The sequence below is a fragment of the Coenobita brevimanus genome, chromosome 96 (assembly GCF_032717465.1).
Source record: "Coenobita brevimanus isolate Jiangsu-jjx chromosome 96, ASM3271746v2, whole genome shotgun sequence".
NCBI lineage: Eukaryota > Metazoa > Arthropoda > Malacostraca > Decapoda > Coenobitidae > Coenobita > Coenobita brevimanus.
Genome location: NC_137049.1, coordinates 23,581,203 through 23,605,244, shown reverse-complemented (window position 1 = coordinate 23,605,244; position 24,042 = coordinate 23,581,203). Strand labels below are relative to the sequence as shown.

The 24,042-nt window shown below is 41.4% G+C and overlaps 1 protein-coding gene across 1 annotated transcript; it reads right to left on the bottom strand.

The window, feature by feature from the left end:
- Nucleotides 1-1,826: 1,826 nt before the first annotated feature.
- LOC145413450 (p21-activated protein kinase-interacting protein 1-like) lies at nt 1,827-23,837 on the bottom strand. The gene is made up of 7 exons (XM_080283145.1): nt 23,610-23,837; nt 20,461-20,629; nt 19,677-19,771; nt 18,216-18,369; nt 14,517-14,662; nt 9,310-9,513; nt 1,827-2,411 (listed from the first exon to the last, which is right to left on the bottom strand). The coding sequence occupies exons 1-7, from the start codon at nt 23,685-23,687 to the stop codon at nt 1,890-1,892; spliced, it is 1,368 nt and encodes a 455-aa protein (XP_080139271.1). The 5' UTR covers nt 23,688-23,837; the 3' UTR covers nt 1,827-1,889.
- Between the last annotated feature and the right edge of the window lie 205 nt (nt 23,838-24,042).

The window sequence follows — 24,042 nt, the reverse complement described above, 5'->3', positions numbered from 1 at the left end:
CTGTTTTTATTCTTGCTACCTTGTTAAACTTATAAAAATTATTTGTAGTGTAGATTAGAAAAGTTCTCTATTAACCATGTCACAGCCAGATTTCTCCACCTTCATCTTAAAAAATAAAGCAAGCAGCCATGAAATTAAAAATGTCAAGGGACTGATGGGATTAAAGGGGCAAAAAGTTGTCTGAGAGTGCATGTGAAGTTACTTCAAAATGAGGATGAACATGTTACTGGATGATATCAAAGAAAGAGCAGAGGTAAACACGGAAGAAATATGAGAAATTACAGCTGATTTACTTACATTAATCACATGGTACAGTAAATACCTGAGAGTGTGTAACTGCAGACAAGGAGAATGAGAAGACAACAAAGACTGTGGTGCGATGGAGTGGAGAACAACTTGCAGGAAGGAGGCTTATGGCTGCATTCTTGTCAACATGGTAGGCTTCCTAGTGCTTATTTTTTACAAATACAACAAATGTTGTATGCTGATGACCCAGGGTTGATTGATGAGAATGAAAGGGAAGTGGAGAGAAGGAATGGGGCACAAGGGTTTGAGAGTAAATGCAGATAAAACAAATGAAATGATATCCAGGCCTGGTGGCGGTACTGTTAAGCCATGGATTGTGCAATTACCTTTTTTTATCACACCCCATGTTGCACAAAAAATGGTTTGTTTTCTAGTTTATGTTGATTATAAACTTGAAATTAAACATCCAGGGCATCATCTGGTGAAGAAAAAAAAAAAAAAAAAAATCTCTTTGCGTTGGGTCATGGGTAAGTTTACATAGGGGAGTAGTAAAAAAAAAAAAAAAAATGTTTATTATAAACTTGGATAAACATCCAGGGCATCATCTGGTGAAAAGAAAAAAGAATCTCTCCGTCTTTGCGTAGCGCCATGCATAAGTTTACGTAGGGGTGGAGTAGTTAACAGTGATGCACAGCCACCACAGCCTGAGCTGTGGCTTGCAACGTGATGCTACCCAGCCCGAGCTGTGGCTCGCAATCCACGGGTTAAAGCAGAAGTGAGGCCGTGTGCGATTTGTCACAAGGGTGTGGGAAGTAACTCCATCTTGTGCAGTGTTTGTAATAGGTAGATGCATAGAAGATGTAATAGTGTTAAAGGCAGAATGCTAGATATTACTGACATCGTGTGCGGTGTGTCAAGGAGAACATGTAGAGATTGTCAGGCATAAAAGGATTCATCTCACTGGTGAGTCTCTTGAGAGGTGGAAGAATTTTATTTGAAGGATATGGTATGTGCTGGAGATGGGGCTGAAGCTAGCTCTGTGACTAGGGTATGGAGTGGTTGGAGGAAGTTCAGGGAGCTGTTGCCTCTCCTGACATTTACAGGGCTCTCCCTCTGTGCTAAGGGATATTTTTATGTGGGATGTGCTAGGACTGTAATGTTGTATGGTAGTGAGACCTGAGCAGTAAGGGGAGGAGCATTTCTGCAGGCTCAAACATACAGAAACAATGATTAGATGGATGTCTAGTGCGTCCTTGAATGCGTAGCCTGGGAAGGGGGCTAGGATTGTGACTGAAGAGTTGAGAGGAAAGATGGGACTGGAGTATATTGGTGTTGTGATGAGGGGTTGATTGAAATGGAAAGGCATATTGAGAGGACGCAGGATTACAAGTGGGTGGAGAAGGTGAGAAGTGTGCTTGTCCAGGGTAGTGCTGTGAGAGGCAGACTGAAAATAAATTGGGACAAGGTCACACAGTGTGATCTCTGGGATAAGGGACTGAATACTGAGGCTGCCAGAGATCAAGCTGTGTGGAGAGCTGCAATTAAATAACCCAAGGCCAATGCATGCAAGCATATTGGACCCTTTCTAAATGATATGATGCAAAGATGTGTTTGTAATTGTAGATTTTATTTCCTGGGTAAAATTACAATTTCTTCTTCTTCCTGTTTGACCCCTCTGCTATGGCTCCTTTCCCTTTGCTCTTCTGTTTCTTGTTTCTTTTCCTTTTTAACATGTTTTGGGATGCTTGGGTGGTGCCATTTTGTCTTTTGGACTTCTTTCCAGAAGTTTCATCCAATACCTCCTCCTCTCCACTTTCTTTTTCAGAGGCTTTCCTTGAAAATTTATTGAGTAATTGAACTACATTTGCTTTCTCTTGTTGATCCTCTTCCCCTTCATCATCATCTGGTTCCTCTTCTTCACCTGCTTCCTCTTCTTCATTTTCTACTCCTTCCTCCTCCTCATCATCATCTGCTTCCTCCTCCTCATCTGCCTCCTCTTCCTCATCTACATCATCTTCCTCTCCACCTGAACTGGGAATGTCCTCAGTGGTGACAAGAGGTGATGCGGAGGTAGAAGTGTCAAGTGGCACATATATATCCATACAAGTGATGCGACAGCTGGTGTTAACTTCACCCATGAGCTTGGGAGATGACAGTGAAAGTAGCTGCAAGGTTGGAAAGGAAAATATACAGTATCTATATAAATATATATATGTTATTACTCAGTATGGAGACTAAAGTAGTCATGAACTTAAGTTCACCAACAGTTCTCTGCCAGCATTGAGTCCTGACGTCCACATTTCTCAATCCTCTTCAAATCGTACAGTATCCTTCTTTTTCATGTTTTTTAATGTCATTCTGCTGTCACATAAAAACAGTAACTCTCACTTAAAAACAGTCCAAGCAATACCATCCATTGTCAAGGTCAATGGAAATGTGTTGGTGATATTTTGCTCATGGCTCTACAGTCGTGAATACATACACATATTTTGTACAGCAGTGTTCCAAACTGTGCCAGTCAGCTTGTTTTATGTCTTAAATCATTAAAAGCTGAGTGAATGGCATAAAGCTCCATCATCAACACATACCACTTGAGACTGAGTACATTCCACATCTTTTACAAACAAGAATGTTTCTAATATTGTCCACTCCATGGAAAACTTGCTCGATTTCCTCAACACTCACACTTCTACTTTATAAACATATCTATCTATCTATCTATTGCCAGACGCCTCAATCCCGTTTGGGGTGGCCACAAACAAATCGCCTCCAAGTCGCCCTGTCCCCCGCCATTTCACTGCCCTGCTCCCAACTCACACCCCCCTCTCTCATATACCTCTCCACCCCATCCCTCCATCTCATCCTCGGCCTCCCCCTCCCTCTTCCCCCCTCCACCTCACTCACATACACTCTCTTCATCAGTCTTTCACCCTCCATCCTCTCCACATGGCCAAACCACCTCAGTGTGTTTCTCATAACGCTTCCTATCACATCCACATCCACACCACAACGCTCCTTTATATCTTCATTCGTCAGCCTGTCTCTCCACGTGACTCCACAGGCTCCTCTTAAATAACTCATTTCCACTGCTCTCACTCTTGACTTGTGTCCTTCCAACAATGTCCAAGCTTCACTTCCGTACGTTAGAGTTGGTATCACAATACTGTCATGTAGTAACTTTTTCACTTCCATGCTCACTTCCCTGTTTCTTATCACTGCTTTCAAAGAACCAGCAACCTTTCTTCCCTGCTGTACCCGTTCAAGCACTTCACCCTCCAAACCTCCATCCTTACTCATCACACTACCCAAGTACTTAACCCCTACACCGTGGGCTTGTTTACCAATGACTTGCATGTGCCGCGGGGTTATTTGGGCTCCGACAGACTCTCAAAAAATATTTGCCAAAAATCAGTTATTAGTCCTAGAATAATAAAATTACATATGTTTATGGCACATACCTTCAGCTTTCTCCTGGAATGATTGTTGAGCCTTCGTCGGTTACCGTAGGACTTGTGGAGACATCTGAAGTAGGGTAACGAAGTCTCCACTTTACACTTCCCGACAACCCGTAATATGATTACCACAGCCAGATACAAACACTATAAACACTATTCTACAATTTTCAAGTAGTTTGGGATCCACACTAAAAAAAAAAAACACTGTGAAAGCAATGGAAATTACGAGCGCGTCTGATCGTCGCACTGGCACTAGTTCACTTTTGTTACTCTGTCATTTATTATTCATAAAACCCCTCACACTTTATATTTCTATTACTATATAACACTTATATATATCTACAGTCTTTATCCATAAGTTTCCTTCAGTAGTATTAGTTTATTGTCACTGTAGGGATTCAATTTCTTTCAGTAAAATACGTAGCATTCACTTTCTCGTCCTGTATACTGGCATTGAGAGTGAATGTCACTTTCATCTTCACTCTCATAACTCATAGCATTCAGACATGCTAGAGTGAAACTTTCACTTTCATTACTCCTAGGGTATATACTCGTATTCTTATAATACTACTCATTTACATTTCTATTTACGTTCTCTATTTTATTTACGTTATTTACATTTCTATTTTATTTACACTGTGTTGTGCACTGTCACTTGAAATAACTTATAAAACTATTTTCCATTGTTCACGTATATTTACATTCATTACTTTCACTTGCTGTTTACACATTATTTACACATTATTTACAATTCCACTTGCACTGTTTTACTCAATAGAAAGATCGTAGTCACTCTTTTATCAATTGTCAGCCCTTTACCTCTTTCCACACGAGGTTTAGTAGGGGGTAAAGGTCACAGGGCCATTTGCATGGGGGTGAAAAAAGGCCTTGAAGTCAGCAAGAAGAAACATACGTACTCTTGCTTCGGAAGATGAGAGTAAACTGATAACGGAGGGCCAGCGTAGAGGCCTGCTTTAGGGGTTATTCAGAGTTACCAATATTGGTTCTTGAAACAGCTAAGTCTAGCACTGATATGATTGGCAGGAAATCTAGACAATACATTATAAATTTGGTAGTTCCAGGTGAATGTAAATATCACTTAGGCTTCTCCTTTCCCTCCTTACATGTATATTTATTACGAAAATAAATTAGAGGCCTACTTAGGAGATATATATTCAGAGCTACCAATGTTACATCTTGAAACAGCTTTGTCTAGCACCGATATGATTGGCAGGAAATCTAGACAATACATTATAAATTAGGTAGTTCCAGGTGAATGTAAATATCACTTAGGCTTCTCCCTTCCCTCCTTACATGTATATTTATTACGAAAATAGATTATACGGCATATTTCAAGGGGAAAAAACAGCGAAAATTAGCGAACGAGTGCACGTGAGGTGTTGTCAGGTGATGATTAGCCAATTCCAGGTGTATGGCACTCTCACTTACCTTATTTCTTTCTTGTATATATTATTTGGTATAAGAATAGGACATAGGGCTTATTTCAATGGATGAAATCAGTGAAAAATTCCAGGGAAGATTTACTTAGCGTAGCACGGCCGGGCAGGCGAGAGGATAGGGTAATGGAGGGGGGGTAGGGAGGGGAGTCAAGAACAGGGAGAAATGGCTAAATTGTCAACAATGGATGGGAGTACAGATGAGATTAGGAGTGCTGACTAGTGTTGGACATTGGCAGTACTGATAGATGATACAAGCCCCCGCTTGGAAGCCCGGGTGAATTCAAAATAACACAGAATCACAAAAGCGACGCCCCGCGGTATGATCCCTTGCTCCCAAGCGTCACGAAAGTGACGCCCCGCGGTTAAGGGGTTAATCGTACTCACATTTTCCAATTCCTCACCATCCAACCTCGCTGTACATTCACTGACTTCACCTCTCTCAAAGACCATCACTTTACTCTTCCCTACATTCACCTTTAGATTCCGTTTCTTACACACTCTCTCAAACTCATCCACCAAGCCTTGCAGCTCCCCTTCGTCTTCACTCAACAACACAGTATCATCTGCAAACAACAGTACAGGGAGTTTCCAAACACTATCCTCTCTCACCAGGGCCACTCCAACATCCACTACCCTACCTTGTACCTCTTTTATTACCCCATCCATGTACAGATTGAACAACCATGGAGACATGACACATCCCTGTTTCAACCCAACTTTCAAAGAGAAAAATTGACTCAGTTCACCATCCACACGCACTGCAGCCTTCGCACCATCGTACATACTCTTCACAGCATTCAACAACTTCCCATCTACTCCATATATTCTTAACACTTTCCACAATCCTAGTCTATCCACCCTGTCATATGCTTTCTCCAAATCCATGAAAGCCGCATACAACTTCTTTCCCTTCTCTAGAAACTTTTCCACTAAAGATCTGAGAATGAATATCTGATTTACACAACCTCTTCCCTTCCTAAAGCCTCCCTGTTCTTCTCCAACTAATTTCTCTGTTCTTTCTCTAACTCTGTCAATAAGTATCCTACCATACACTTTTCCTGTTATACTAAGAAGACAAATGCCCCTATGATTACCACACACTTCTTTTTCCCCTTTTCCTTTGTACAAGGGAATAATTATACCTGACTTCCAATCCTCCGGGACTCTACCTTCCTCCCAGGCCAATCTGCACATCTTCCACATCCATTCTACTACTATCTCTCCCCCATGCTTCAGCATTTCACCACACACTCCATCAATTCCTGGGGCTTTCCCTGATTTAACTTTCTTCATTGCTTCCACAACTTCTATCCTACTGATTTCTTCCTGTCTTCTCACCTCCCTCCTTCTCCCAGCCATTCCCCAGCCATTTATACTCGCATTACTTCCATCCTCCACGTTCAACAATTCCTTAAAGTGTTCTCTCCATCTGCTCACTTTTTCTCCCTTCTCCACTAGTAATCTACCATTCTTATCTTTCACTCCCCTGCTAACTTCACTTCCACCCTGTCTTACTCTTTTCACCTCTCTCCCGAACATTTTCTTACAGTCCCTCCACTTTACACTCAAATTCCTTCCAAATTCCTCATCCACTCTCTTCTTACTCTCTCTTACTAATCTTTTCACCTCTCTCTTTCTACATATAACTCTCTCTTCCGCCTCTCAACCTCTTCCACGCCCCTATTTCTCATCCATTCATTGTATGCTTTCTTCTTTTGTGCCACAGCCCGTTTCACCTCTTCAGTCCACCACGCTGTTCCTTGCACCCCCCTCCGTCTCCTCTTCCTTCCACACACCACATCACATGCTGCACATATTTCTTCTGTAAATATTCTACACACACCTTCCACGTCCCCCATCTGGTCCAATTCATATTTGCCCAATCGTTCCTCCACTTCTCATACACTGCCTCTTTCTCATCCTCTTCTAACCTTTCCACTCTCCTTGCAACTACTCCTTTCCCTTCTTCTATTCCTCCATCTTACTTGAACTTTAATTCTGGCCACCACCAAGTAGTGGTCAGAAAGTCCACTCCCCCAACCTCTATAAACTCTTGCATCCAATATACATCTTCGCATCCTTTCATCCACACACACATAATCAATCATTGCCTTCCTTTCATTCAGTTCACCACCCACCCTTCTCATCACTTGCCATGTATACCTGTGGATCATTTTATGCCTGAAGAGGGTATTGGCTATCACCAACCCCCTCCCAGCACAAATGTCCACTAACGCACTCCCATTCTCATCTATCTCAGCAGGCACACCCCACTCACCAACTATTCCATCTACCTTCACATTCCCAACTTTACCATTCATATCACCAATCAAAAACACTCTCTCATTCCTTCCAAACTTTTCCATGCACACTTCTACATTTGTCCAAAACTCTTCTCTCACTCTTCTAGCACGATCTTGCGTTGGCGCATACACACACACAATCGCCCACATTTGTATTCCAACTTTCAACTTTACCCACACAATCCTTGATCCAACTGATCCATTCTGTCTTATGCTCCTCTTCCATCTTTTACTCACAACTATACAAACTCCTTCCTTTGCCCTCTCATTCTCACCTACTCCTGCACACATACCCCATCCATACTCCCATTCTCTCACACTTTCTCCTCTCCATTTTGTTTCAGTTATTCCACATACATCCACTTTCGCATCCTCAAGCACCTGGACAATCTCTCTCTCTTTCACCTCATCATTTGCTCCCCTTACATTTCAAGTTCCAATTGCAATGTCCTTTGTCCGGTCCTTGGTCGTCAACGTTTGGTCAGTCCTTGTCCGAGGCTTATTGTTTGTTTTTTTTAGTTAGTTGTTTTCCGGGGAGGGGCACTAACCCTCCGCCAACCCTTTTAGTCGCCTTTTACGACAAGCAGGGATACTGGGGGAGTATTCTTGAAAAACCCCCCTACCCCCATACCAAAATCCAGCACCTATACAATGTGAACACTAACATACCTTCACACATTCCTCTTGAATCTTCTATGCTCAGGCCTTCATAATGCTAGCGAACTTTCTTCCCTGAGCCACTCTGTTCTCCACTTCCTTTGTACATTTAGCTCACTGCTGCACAAACTTAAGCAAGGTAATGATCAACTTTCTATTGCTTCCACTTTGCAGGCTAAATGACTGGCCTGCAACTGTACATTTTGTTTCAGGTTGAAGTGGTAACCACCCCTCAAACTAACTTTGAGGAAAGTATTGTACATACAGTATATCAATCAGAGGAAAAAATAAATTTTCATCTGTTAAGCAAAAAATATCCATTAAAGTATAAACTTATATATGTGAAACAAATAATTACAAACTACACTAGGATAAATCTGTCATCATTCTAACCTGATATGCTTCTTTGGGTGAAACAGCCACACAAGAATGGAAGCCACAGGTAAAATCCTTTCCTTCCCGAACCCTGCCTATATGGGGTATGACGCTGCTTGCAACAGTGACCTCCCACACTGTTGTGTCAATAATGAAAGATGAAGGAGAGGGAGGTATGGGAGAGACTTTCTGCTTCCACACTGTTGTGTCAATAATGAAAGATGAAGGAGAGGGAGGTATGGGAGAGACTTTCTGCTTCCTGATGTCCAACCTGGTACTTTTTAATCCCCTTGTCCAACATGCAGGGAAATAAGGGAAAAGTGTTCTCTTCCCAGTTCCTAAAGATATGAATGTAATATACTTATAAAACCTACATTGAATCTGAAAATGCTTCTAAAATATCAAACTCTGTAATACATGGTACCTGTACCCACTCTGAGTATTTGTGCACTTAGTACCACTAAAGTCATATATTGCTGTATTAAAAGATCCTCTAGTACCAAGTATTTCTTGATTCATTAAATGTGGGAACTGGTTGCCTACTTAAGCAAACAGTATCACTAACTGAAAACTGACAAACTGCCTGATAACTAAGTAATATCACTACAAGTCCTCATTATAAGTAACTCCTGAAATGTTATGTTGCCAATTCCACACTAAATAACAGAAAACTGCCTATGAAAGTTCCATTGCTACCTATGGTGTAAAGTCAACTTGCATGTTTTCCCAAATTTATAGAACTAATTGTATGAAAAGATATATTTTGGAACACTTATAGTGAGGACTGCCTAGACATGATACTCCAGCACTCACATCAATGGCCCAGATTTTAATAGTTCCATCAGAAGAGGCGGAGACAAGGCGAATCAGCCCTGGCGTTGCAGTGGCCTCAGGCAAGACTCCAAGACACTTCACCCGCATTTTGTGAGCCTCCCACTGCAGCAGCTCCGTCCCACTGTCACTCACATCATACAGACAGATGTTGTGTCCTTCACCACCCACAGCAATAAGCCCATCCTGTGGTGTGAAAAGGAGTGGCATGTTTAGAAGAAAAATGAATCTTGTGAACTTGCTGACCCTTTCAATCAACTAGTCTTTCATTTTAATCGGTCCATCACCTCTTAGGTTTGTTCAATTTATGCAGGAGCTTTAGTTTTGAAGTTATACTTTAAGAAGCTATACCTATCCCTCTAGTTTGAAATATATTACAATCCTAAATAGCATAATCTGGAGACAGCATCTCTGTAAACATATTTTAAAATATGTCAGTAGACTGAGTGGGTTAGGGAATTAATTTTACTAGGTACTTCAAATATTCTTGACAGTTGCATGGAACTGTATTACAGCATTAATCCACGCACTATGAAGACATTTTTCATTTTCATATGTGCTATTTCAGACAATTTTATTCAGTTTAGAAGGAACTTTCTGAACAGGAGGGGTTACATACAGCTCTAAATGACTATCACTATGACTCTATCACTATGACAGTGGATACTCAAAGAAAAATATTGTACTCACATAAACCAAACAAATAAACAAAATTAATGCATTGAAGGGGTTAAGTTCTAGGAGCTGAATGCAACATTCATAGTACATTTCTGTATATAACACTATCATTCAACAAATTTGTGAAAACCTCAAATCATTCAACAAATTTGTGGAAACCTCAAAATATAAATTAATTAAATACTGTAATTAACAAGAGAATATAATACAGTAGCCCCTCCAATATCCGGATCAATAGAGCCATCGGTAGGTTCGGATATTGGTTTCGTCCGGATATTGGGCCCCAGCTTATGGACTTGTACTTACGGACCCTAACTCAGAGAAACACCTATACAACTCCCTCCGGACATGCATAGCACCTATTTAACACCCAAATCACACCAATAAGGCACATAAATGACTGAAATAAATGCAAAAGAAACATAAAATGTGGGTTTAGAAGTATGTTCATACATTAATAAACATTCTGGTACTTATGGACTCTAACCGAACCTTACCGAACTCTGAAAAACACATTCCTACTGCACATGCATGAGGTAAGTTTAGTATGGAAAGAAGTACAGTATGACACTTTCTGGTAAGTATAGTATGGAAAAAAATACAATATGAAACATTCTGGTAAATATAGTATGGAAAATAGTACAACATGAAACATTCTGGCTACTTACAGCAAGTCCCTGGCCACCTCGATGAATAACCGCCTCCTCTCGGACTCTGACAGTAAGAACAATTTCCTGAAGCACTTGCACTACACTCTTCCTGAAGTCTTGCACTGAACTTAGTCACTAACACACAGAAGTCCGTTCTTTTCACAGTGTTCACTTTAGTCCAAATAATGTTCCAGTTTAATTTAAGTGTTGCACATTAACTTTTCCCCAGTTTTTTTAATTTTCCAAAGCCAAAACAAAGAAGGTTAGTTACGTTAAATTTCTTTTCTACTTAGTCTTTTCTCCCAACTTGAAAACCTTAACACAACACACCGTTTTTTTCACTGCACAACACTCAAAATTCCCGTGTGGTCTAGTGGAGAAGTTCTTGCTGTTTATTCACTGTCAGAGCCCGAGAGTATCACTGGCAGGCGTCCAAGGGGTGCATCGGTGGGTCGTGGTGATGGCGTACCGACTACAGAAGACTCTGAAGACAGCCGCAAACTCACTCGAGCGGTGACTCCACTGTAGCTGATGTGCTGGGCTGTGGCTCGGAGCATGAGGGCCTGTCTTGGGGAGGCAACGGAGTGGAACCAGGACTTGGCACAGCGGGGGTCACGGGCCTGAAAAAACTGTCAATCGTTGACTGATGCAAGGACCGACGATTCTGGCGACTGATGATGCGCTGCCGGAAAGCACGCACTTCCTCCACGAGTCCCAAGGGCCCCATCTCCCTGTCGCAGTCCGGGTGTTCCAGGTAGTCTAGGACGAACTCTAAATGTTCCCGGAGTGTGCTCAGCTTGGGGATGGCTGGAGTAGTGTCCTGCTGAGCGGAGTCTGCATCATCATTGCCTTCGTCGTCGGAATCTTCAAGTTCGGGACTGACACCAGCAACCGAAGACGCGATCTCGATATCAGACAACGTCTGATACCCAGGATCGCCCTCGTCGTCGTCCAACCACTCACGAACATCGTCCACATCAACATCGTCGCCGTGCGTACGTAGCCGTGCATGGAAGTCATCCACGTCAAACCCTAGGAAATCGTACTCCACATCTGTTCCGAGAAGCAGACGAGACCAACCATTTTCAAGAGTTTTCACAGGGACTTCCTTCCATGCACTAGCCCAGTTGTACAGCGCAGACTTGATGTTGTAGCGGCGAAGGTTTTCCAAAGTCCGCTTGCCTCGAGTGTCACTTCCTTCCCTGCGCTCGTCCTCGTCCTCGAGAACAACCATCACCTCGTCCAGGAACTTCCGACGGTACAGGCGCTTTGTTGCCACGATCACTCCTTGGTCCATTGGTTGAATGAGAGCAGTCGTATTAGGTGGCAGAAACATGCACCTAATACGGCCATTTTCAGCAACCAAGTCCTTGTCGCATGGGTGGGCAGGTGCATTGTCGAGGAGAAGGAGAGCCTTTACCTGGTCGCGAGGAATTCCCAGTGTCTTCGTCTGGTAATGTATGACCTCCTTGACGAAGTGATGGTGAAACCAGTCTTTGAAAATCACAGCTGTGAACCATGCTTTCAAAGAATGGTACCATACGACAGGAAGGACATCCATCACCCCACGAAGGCACCGAGGCTGCTTTGCACGGCCAACAATAACGGGCTTAAGCCGGTGCATGCCGTTAGCACTGGCACAACACAAAGCAGATATCTGTTCCTTAGAAAGCTTGCGGCCAGGTACACGCTTCTCCGTCTCATCGGCCAGAGTGTTCGTTGGCACCGAGCGATAGAATAGGCCAGTTTCGTCAGCGTTATAGACTTGACCGAGAGTGAGGCCCTCCCTGTCGATCAAGCCTTTCACCTTGTGCTGAAACTCGTCCACTCCATCCTCGTTAGCGTCCAATGCTTCGCCATGTGCTTTACGGTTAGTAAGGCCATGTCGTAACTTGAATGCGAAGAGCCAACCCTTGGATGCCTTGAAGTCAAGGGCATCGTGAAGCCTTGCAAACTTCTCAGCAGCAGCCTTCAGCTCCGTTCCATGTACCATCACACCAGCTGCACGCTGCTGTCAATACCAAATCAACGCAGAGTGGTCGATCTCTGCATACTTTAGGGTAAACATAACCTTCCTCTCCACGTTGCGTTTGCTTCTCGACGAGAAGTCAGCCGTGTACTGCATGAGCTTGTCTCGGGAACGCTTGATATCGAACAAAGTCGACCGGGCCAGGTTGAACTCGTGGAGAATGCGTGAGGAAGACCAACCCGCATCAACCTTCTCCAATATCTCCCGTTTCTTCTCCAGAGTCAACACCACTCTCTTCCTTTTCTCAGGAGGCGGGGCCATCATCACACACACTAAGAGTAGGGCAGAGAGCAGCAGGAGGCCTTGCAGCAAGTACGGCACCACCACAAAAGCGAGCACGTGGGCAGCCATGGCGAACAGCGTAAGTCTTGTCGCGGTGAGAGACAGGCGGGAAGTGGGGAGGATGCAGCGGCGCTCTATCGGACGTCGGAGGAATGACGAACCAAAACAATGCTCTCACACGGTGCGCACGGCAAGTTCAAATTACGGACGGCAAAAAAAACGATTTTTTTTCCAATTTTTTTGGATTTTCGGACCATTTTGGGAATGTTTGATCCCAGGACGATAAGGTCCGGGTAGTGGGGATGTTCGGTTATTGGGCGTCCGGATATTAGAGTGATTACTGTACTAATACAAGTTACAGCTGTTAACCTTTACATCCCAGGAATGTCTAACATAAGCTGAATAAAATAACTAGCCATTAGTCAGGTAGGGTAGTGGATGTTGGAGTGGCCCTGGTGAGAGAGGATAGTGTTTGGAAACTCCCTGTACTGTTGTTTGCAGATGATACCGTGTTGTTGAGTGAAGACGAAGGGGAGCTGCAAGGCTTGGTGGATGAGTTTGAGAGAGTGTGTAAGAAACGGAATCTGAAGGTGAATGTAGGGAAGAGTAAAGTGATGGTCTTTGAGAGAGGTGAAGTCAGTGAATGTACAGCGAGGTTGGATGGTGAGGAATTGGAAAAGTGAGTACGTTTAAGTACTTGGGTAGTGTGATGAGTAAGGATGGAGGTTTGGAGGGTGAAGTGCTTGAAAGGGTACAGCAGGGAAGAAAGGTTGCTGGTTCTTTGAAAGCAGTGATAAGAAACAGGGAAGTGAGCATGGAAGTGAAAAAGTTACTACATGACAGTATTGTGATACCAACTCTAACGTACGGAAGTGAAGCTTGGACGTTGTTGGAAGGACACAGGTCAAGAGTGAGAGCCGTGGAAATGAGTTATTTAAGAGGAGCCTGTGGAGTCACATGGAGAGACAGGCTGACGAATGAGGATATAAAGGAGCGTTGTGGTGTTGATGTGGATGTGATAGGAAGCGTTATGAGGAACACACTGAGGTGGTTTGGCCATGTGGAGAGGATGGAGGGTGAAAGACTGACGAAGAGAGTGTATGTGAGTGAGGTGGAGGGGGAAAGAGGGAGGGGGAGGCCGAGGATGAGATGGAGAGATGGGGTGGAGAGGTATATGAGAGAGGGGGGTGTGAGTTGGGAGCAGGGGAGTGAAATGGCGGGGGACAGGGCGACTTGGAGGTGATTTGTTTGTGGCCACCCCAAACGGGATTGAGGCGTCTGGCAATAGATAGATAGATAGATAGTCAGAAAAAAAGAAAGGTGTCCTCAAAATGAAAGGATTACTCCGATACTTCTCATTACATCAACATGCGAACCGTGATTCTCATACTGTAACAGAGATAGGCTGGAAGAGGAGAATGGTGTACACATGCATGAAAACAGTGTTGAGTTTGACCTCAGTGTTTACTGCAAAACTTTGTAACAATATTAAATGGCAACATTTATACCTAAAATGTATGTGTATGAAATATCTTCAACTGGTGACATACTGTAATGAAAACAAGCGTTGTAACTTGTTGCTTGAAGTCTACTGTGTGAACCAGCTTTGCCACTGCCACTTCATAAACCTCAACGCAGCTGCCTCGCACAATCAGATAGTGCATTCCTGAAGGTGACCAGTATACACCGTGTGCAGCTGTTAAAATAAGAGGCACATCATGTATCAAAAATTAAACAGTGTCAATACTGGTGTTAAACTTGAGAGATAACCCCTTGACATCATTGATCTTAACCTACTAAGAGTATCCTTTATCACCAGACAACTTTATTCTGCTTAGGAAAGACCTTCTGAACTGGAGGGGTTAGATAATACCGGTACATTCACTAAACTACTGCTGGTACTGTATGTACAAGAGATCTCTCTTAAGCTAAAAATAAAATAAAATAAATAAATAAATAATAATAATAATAATAATATAATAATAATAATAATAAAAATAATAATAATAATAATAATAATAATATCAATAATAATGAACTGATCCCTTGGCTATCATGCATGATTGGCACCAACCATAGTGCCTGATAATGGAATTGCATGATGACAAAAGCACAGAACTTATGGAATTTTTCTTAACTGGTACCAGGCATCTCCAATATAAGCCCAAATTTTCCCCTTTATGATAATTTAGACCCATCATACACATACTATACTGTTATGGTAAGGATCAGAAACACACACAGGCATGGTTCACTTACCAGAACGCGATGAAAAGGGCACAATATGGGAGTTACAAGTACCACTGAGAACTGAGATGGGATTGAAGTAAGAGTTTCTGAGGCTAAGGGGTAGAGAGTTAGTGGTCTCCACCACCTGCAATTAACTCCTCGAGTAGGGCCTCATCTTTGAATTCCTCAAAGCCATCAGAAATCACAGACATTGCATCATCACTGTAGGCCGAAACCAGCTCCGGTGCACGATAATGATGTTTTTGAGCCGAAAGTGTGTGACAACGGCTGGAGTGCCGACTTTCATCTTGCAGTGATACCGTAAATTACTATAACCGTGTAAGCGATAACCAGGGGATCAAAGTAATAATAATAATACTAATAATAATACTCCATCCATCCATGATCCAATCCTACGTTGCCCCATGAGAAGTGTAGGAGCCCGGGGCTAGGCAGTTGGTCCTGATATTTAAGATGAGTGCGAATAATAATAATAATAAAAATAGTAATGTAGTACCTTCATGGTTAGATTAAAATACAAAAATACAATACAAAATCAGACTCATGGGGTTAATATAAGGAATGCACAGACTGTATAATAAATTACGTGATTTGCAAAATACCAGAGTAAGGAAGTCAACTGATAACTGGGTAAAAGAGTGTATGCTTAGATGGTATGTGTATGGTTGAAGGGAGAGAATGGATGTAGATAGGGTGATGAAATGGGCAACGTTCATGAGTTCTGAGCTTGGTGTGGGGGGATGATGGGCCAAGAAGGGAGATGGATATGATAAATATGTGAGAAAGCACACTACAGACCCCGAGGAAGCTAAGGAACTGACAGGGAACCGAATAGGTTGGATGAAGCAAGTGCTATATGAAAAAGGACAAGCATTTGGGTGCCAATTCTTTCTATGCAACTTCACCAACACTTTTACCAAATTTAAAAACAAAGAATAAAAATGTCTGCACCATGAGAGTGGATGGTGCATACCCCCACTTACCAAACTTAATGAATTACTATCTTCAGGAGACTCTTCACTGAGTGACAAGCCAAATGGTTTCCTGTAATTCAGAAAACTACAGTACTGCAGTATACTCAGTAACACACAAAAAGTCAGTGGGCTAAAAGGGTTATGTGCATACCGTAAGACAGGGCTATTCAAATCACTTCTGGCTGTTTTTTGTTGTACTAAGGTTTGTAGTGCAACATTTAGGGCATTTAAAAATCTATCCTGTATGGGTAATGAAACACAAACGATCCAACTTCATATGTGAAAATGGATTTCAACATATAAAAACACAGAAGAGACATATATGAAAAATAAAAATAATGTTTATCAACACCTGATGTGAGGCAACTGGACTCGGTGGACTTTCCTTCAGTGGTACATTCAAAGTTTTCATTTGAATTGTTCCCAACCTTCAATGCCTTCTTGCCCAGTATTGTTCTTTGGTTGTGTGCTTTCAGGAAACCCACCTCTCTGCTCCCCCTGCTTCAATTCGAATCGAACCAGCAAGAAGTTTGGTTATATATGTTGTCGATTGGTCCTCCTTTAATCCATAACTGCTGGAAGCATTCAGCCTTTTAAACAACTTATGGACTAAGGTCTGTGGTAGGTGGGGGCGCTCACCATCCACTCACTCGATGTAGTGCTGCTCTCAGGTATCTGCCCTTTCCTCTCCAACATCCTTCTTTCCTTCCATCTTCTTCTGTCTTTCTTTCCTTCATTCTTTCCTTGTCCTTCTGCCTATGGGTGACTTTACACTCTTCTGTCTTTCTTTCATTCATTCTTTCCTCTTCTTTCTGCCTGTGAGCGACTCTACACTGAGCGACAAGCCAAATGGTTTCCTGTACACCAGGAAACCATTTACTATGCTGGGTGGCAACCATATAACCAAATTTTGGTGCCTGGTGGTTTAGTGAGTAATTATGGCACTCCAATCGGATTGAGCCTGTGAAGGAGTATATCCAAGGGGTGGTTGGGGTTTACTGTTCACGTAATGCCACTCAGGGATAAGGAAGGCTGGTCACTCTCATCTTAAATGTCAAGACCAACTTGCCTAGCCCTGGGTTCCTACGCTTCTCATGGGGCAACGTAGGATTGGATGATGAATGAATGGACTAAGGTGCTTTCCACTGGCAGTGATGGAGAACAAGATGAAAGTTGAACTCTTCATCATATTCATGATACACTCCGCATGTTTTATACCACACCGGAATACCTGGAGCTTTCCCTTAGGATCATCCGTGATGTTGGTTTCGTCATAGTTAATGAATTTGCAGGAGGTACTCCCTTAAGGATGTCTTCTAGCTTTTTAAAGTAGGCCACTCTGACTTCTTTGGAGACAGCAGCCTGCTTCCTTGAAATATTTTGGCATATCCTGAGGCAGCAGGACTTTATGTCTTCTCAGGAAGCCATGTACCCTGTCTGTACCTGGGAGACTATCCTTGAAATCTGTAACGTAGTGTCTACAACCATCCAGATAGTTCCTGATGAAATTATAGGATATAAATTGACCAAATGTGCCAAGTCAAACTGCCCCAGGGGGCTGAGTCAAATTGCCCCCATTAGTCTAATATAATAATATTTTATAAACAAAAGCAGCTAACTTATTTTGGTAGGTGGACAAACATTTATTGCACTTAGCTTGTCATTATATATCCAAGAGACAGTGGAGGAAAATACAATTAATCTTGTCTTTATTGTTGTAAATCACAGCTCAAAAAAATCTGAAAATAACAGGAATGAAAAATTGATCACAGTTCACTTACCTTCAGCAAGCTATCCCTAAATTTCATTTATAATAAAAATTAGTGATTTTAGAATATAGTACCGGTACCTTATGAAAAAGTCAAATATATCCCTACTTACACTGACTGGACCACCTGAGTCTCATCACCCCTTATGGAGTCTAAGAGCCCAAAGTGAGCTGAATGGCCCCATCTTATAGTATACTATTTTCATCTAAAACTCCGCATCCAGTTTCCCCTCAAAGCCATATTATATTATCTTCACCTGTCTTGAGGTTGGTGATGTAAGCTTTCCTGCCCTTGATGAGGTTCCATGTGCGCATTGTGGCATCCTGGCCAACAGACAGTGCCAGCTTGCCTGATGGGTGTACTGACACATCTAACACCATCCCTTTGTGTCCTTTAAGTGTCTTGTCACACTGGGAAGGAGAAATTATTTAACAATCATAATGAAGGCTGATTAACATAGCACATCACATCAAAGCAACAAAAAAGCTTAATCCAAAGGATGAACAATGACAGAAAATTAAATTACTCAAAGCTCTAAGCATCCTCAAAACTACTCACTGTACATAAGAGCTTTCACAGTATTTATATAAAAAAAAAAAAAAAAAAAAAAAAAAAAAAAAATCCAGTTCTTATATTCACATGAGATGAAGACATCCACAACATGACTCTTTAATATACACTCGTTAAAAACTCTCAACACAATTCACCCCCTTCCTCTGCCAAAGGTTCATGGTTGCATGCAACACATGTGATGGGCAGTGAGATCATTACATCCTTACACCAATCCAGAATAGAGGGGTTCCAGCCCCTAGCTCTTGCCATCCATCCTCTTGTCTTTTGCAACATGCATGGAATATGTGGGTAATATTCTCCCTTCCCTATCCTCCAAGATAAAATAATAAAAGTCTGATCCCCAGGCATGGAGACTCCTGACCATAGGTGACCATATCCAACCCTACATTACCTCATACTATAATTACTCATTGGAGAAATTATGTCTAGGTTACATGTGATGCATTAAATAACATACTGCATCTGGTATGCAAGTTTCACAGCTTAATAAGGCAGCTCATGATTGCCTGTATTACATTATTTACCAGGATTACAGTACTCACCAGAGACAACAATTCCATCCATCCACCCATCATCCAGTACTATGCTGCCCCATGAAAAGCATAGCAGCCCGGGCCTAGGCAAGTTGGTCCTGACATACGAAGAGAGTGACCAGCCTCACTCATCCCTGGGTGGCATTACGTGTGCAATAAACCCCAACCACCTCTTGGATGTAAACATACACAGGCTCAATCCAATTGGAGCGCCTTAATTATCCACTAAACCACTGGGCACCATAATTTGGTTATGTGGTAACCAACCAGCTTAGTAAATGGTCAATTACCAGATAATAATGAGCAGGCACCCATTTATTTAGAACACTAATATAGCCCTACACTTTCAGTTAACCATGTACAGCATCCCCTCAGACCAAGAAGTGTGTTTCCTAAGCTAAAAAAAATTATGCGGTGTTATTCAGAATAAAATATAAAACCTATGCTCATGTTAAAGAGATTCAATATTGGTTCTAACCCCTCCTGCTGTAGGATATCTTTCTAATGCCAAATAAAATCATCTGACATGAGATGAAATAAATCAAGAGAAGTCATCAAAATCACTGAGTTAAAGTTTTTCGGTCAAAGATCTCAAAGACTGATGTGCTCACCTTCCAGTTTCTTCGGCTATAGATGCAGATATTTCCATCTTCAGCAGCAGAGAAAAGGTATTTTGATTTGTGGAAGGAGACATGTGTGATGGTACCTAGAATGCCAATAATTAAAATCACTTGACTTAACAAAGAAGGAATACTGTCTAGCTATGTTCTTTGTACACAGGCAAGAAACTAATGGTTAGGCACTACTATAATTACAACCTGGCTTAACTCTACACAGTATTATAGTTGTGGCGTGCAACTGAGGTTGTTGTTATCGTGCTCTGGCAACCTACCATTCAAAGTGCATCTGATTTTGTGTATATGAGAAGCATGTGATTTGTGTATAATATGTTCGTGCATAATAATACTTGTGTATACTATGTTCGTGCATAATAATATGATTCGTGTATAACATGATACGAAATCGGACGCACTTCTGAATGGTAGGTTGCCAGGGTATGATAATGACAACCTCAGAGTCGTGTGCCGTGACTACAGTCTAATTATCACATCAGTTTGTGATAAGACAAATTCTCATTACTGGACACTTTTTTAAAAATTATCTTTTGGTAATACGTTTGCAGTAAATGACACAAACTGCAAATAAGGATCTACTGGTCCCTATAAAACTGATCTGCCAATTTCTCCCAATATACAGTAAGCACTGCACTAATTGAACAGAAAAGCTATGATATTTTACAGCACATCTGTGATTTGTACCGTAATGAGGAAAGCTGTACAGTACATTATTTTCCTAAAAGTACTACATACAATACCCTATTTGACTTGAACCTACCCTGGTGTTCCATTATAGTTCCCACTGCAGTACGTGAATCCAAGTTAAATATTCTGAGTGTCTCGTCACTTGCACCAGATACAAGGAACTTTCCACCCACTGCCACTTGCCTCACACTGCCCATGTGGGAATGGTCAGCAAAGGTCTGGCTCAGTTCTACATGGCCATCCTGGAAAAAAAAAAAAAACTCAAGTATCGTACAGTAACTTCTCCATCACATGTTCACCTCAAAACAAAACTGCCATAACAATGGACAAAAGTACTTTTCCACCTCAAAAGAATGAAATCAATCTTGTAGCTACACCTCATAATATACCAGTACAGCACTGTACTTTAATCTCTTCAGTCTCAGGGTGTATATTTTATTTTCTCTTGCTGGTATTAAACACTTTTTCTCAGCTTATGAGGACTCGCTGGTAGTGAAGGAATAATGTAGGCTACAGCTATATACAACAACCCCTGGAGTTCATATAGCTAGTCTCTATTATGCTAAATATAATCATCTGAATGAAGCAAGAGTAAAATGTTAAAATATATCATGGTATGAATGGGGTTACGGTTGTTGTTGTTGCTCAACCCGTCTCTCTGGCCCAGCAGACCCATAATGTCTAGGCCAGCAACTGTCCCTGCAGGTCATCCCATGTGGTAAAATGATGCTCCCCCGTGGCTGACATCACCAGCAACAGCAAGGTGCTTGTGAAAGCTTGGTTCCAGGATGGATGTCACATTTTTGTCTCCACCCATTTAGAGGGGGCACCATAGCAGACTCCACATTGCCCCATAATATGATCACATGGTTACCACCTATTCAGTGCTGTAAATGGTTTTCTGGGTTGCAGGAAAACATTAGGCTTATCAGTCACTGTAGAGCTACCTGAAGTGGAAAGAAGAGTAATAAAAAGATTCCAGGGAGGAAGAGGGGTGGATGGATTATGATAATGACTGGAAAATACAAATCATACAATATGGAAGGGATTAACTGGGACTGTATAAATTATGCCATCATCATCAATAAGTACTGTATTGGCAAAGTTGTGGCCTACAGTAAAAATATATAAATAGCCTAAGTAAATAATCTCTTTTGGATGCAGGGGTCCAAGGTTAAGCTACATGAGACCAACATGTTTAAAGGAAGGAGAATATCTATCTATCCATCATCAAATCCTTTTGCCCCATCAGGAGCATACCAGCCCAGAGCAAGGCTATTCAGTTCCGACATTTAAAGCGCTGGTAACCAGCTTCACTTGCCCTTGTGTGGTACCATGTGAGTAAGAAACTCCAACTACATTTTAGTTCTAAACCTTTTACATGGTCAATACAATTAACTGCATTTTTGGGGGGGCATTTCCTTTGCAAATTCATTATGAGGGAGATAATATAAAGGAAATTTCAAACTCTAGAATATGACAGTGTGATTTTCTTGGTTACCAGTAGGTTTGCCAAGGTCCTATTATCAAAAATGACCTGCTGAAAAATACTAAGGCCAGGATTAACAAATGCCCATCATAACTGGAGATTGGTTTTCTTGGATTGGATGTAAACAAAATCCCTTAAAAATCAAGGGCTACGGTAAGTTTCCGTAAAAACTTGGTGTGGATTTTTCCATTTCCAGCTTTTCTTAAATTTCTAAACATCTTTATTACATAATTATTATAAGAGAGAGGAGGGGTACTGGGGGAAGGGCAGTGAAATGGTGGGGGACAGGGCGACATGGAAGCAATTTGTTTATGGCCACCCCTTACGGGAATAAGGCATCTGGCAGTAGATAGATAGACAATTACTATACGGTGTTTTAATCCCAAAATTTATCTGAGTCTCAAAGGTCTCCCCACCTTCCCACGTTATTGAGGTCTCTGGAAAAGAAAATGCCCTCATTACAAGCCTAAATGAAGGCAGTGATCTGCAACAGAAATGAGGGTTAAAATAACTCAAATAAAATCAACATACACTGAAAAAACAATACTTGACATGAAAAAGCATAAAAGTCTGACTTCACAAGTGAAATCTTGCCCTAGGGTGGAACTGTTCAGCCAAGCAATAACTGGAAGATCACGGACAAACTGCAGGAGAGCTCCCATTAACAAATGATGAGAATCCTGTGAAGAGGATTATCTCTCATAATTGCATAATCCATTTATGATACCAAAATTCTGTCAATATAACATGTGTTATTAAAAAGCACTAAGCTATGTTTGTCAACATCAGTGGTGGTAATCTATGGAGGGCAACAGGTCAATCTGAACCTGAAACTCATTCATCCCCAAATCATTCTGATTACGTTACACTAATTTATGTTAGATTTGGTATGGTTAAGCTAGTAGGAATGAATGATCAGTGAATCACTAATTTGGGAGCAGAATCAACCTGAGAGTCTGACATGGCGAGTGGCTGCTTGCGAAGATTTGTGTAAAATGGATGAGGCTGTGTAGTTGATTTTTTCAATATTACACATTTTTGCAACTTTTAAAACTTATCATAATGATAATTACGTTATACACTCAAACCTCGATTTAAGGGACCTCCATTTATGGGATTTTGGATTTAAGGGACTCCATATTCTACCTGACAAATGGACAAGACCATTTAAAAATGATACGGAACGTCTAGGTTATACACATTAATATGTTTCTTTATACAGTACCTGAAAAATAATATTCATAATCATATAAATAAGTGAAACAATCATTGCATCTCATAATAAGATTGTCTGTATATGTGGTAAAACAATGGACATTTTCAAGTAAGTGACAAGTTGATTCCCCATTTAGTCCCTTAAATCGAGGTTTGAGTGTAGTTTACCAAGAAAAAAATAAAACTTTAAATGCTATTCATGAGCTCTCCTGCAGTTTCACCAAAATTCCCTGGTACTTTCTACTGTACACAAAACTAATATCAATCCAAATCTGTGAGCAATGTTAATTACCTCTATATTCTCAAATATATATCCATCAAAATCTACGATTCTAGTGTTATTTACAATGAATAGTTGGGACTACGATTACTTAGAGACTGAATAACCTAAAAAGTTACTCCCATGCAAGCAGACTACAAAGTCAAGTCGAGCTCCCTGATAAAACAGTCATCATGACTACAAAAGCGCTACTGATATCTGTGTCACTGTAAGATTTATGTATAACAAATTTACCCACCTTTTTGGTCCTTATTTTATAACCAAGAAGATATTCTTCAGATGTGCCAACAATAACTTCTATGTTCCCTGTCCCCATGTTGCCTAATATTCGTTTTTGTTTCTTGAACTGTTTCTTCGTATCAATACTTGGAACTTGTGTCTTGTTTACACCACAGTATTATGCTTTTCCAGTCATCTTCGAAGGAGCAGCACAGTGAGCCACAGAGCACCCAACAAACTTAGTGTAGTTCTGCTCACAGCTCGTCATATCATAACCACACTTTTAGATGGGAAGTATTGTACCGGCTCTTCAAAATTATCGTTTTTTCGTTGGCTTATCGTAAATATTAAAATAATTTTTTTTATAGTGTCCAATACCCTGCTGTATTTAAAAATTGTCCTCGATACTTTGGTGTGTGTACTGAAATTTACCCATTACAATTATCTTCATC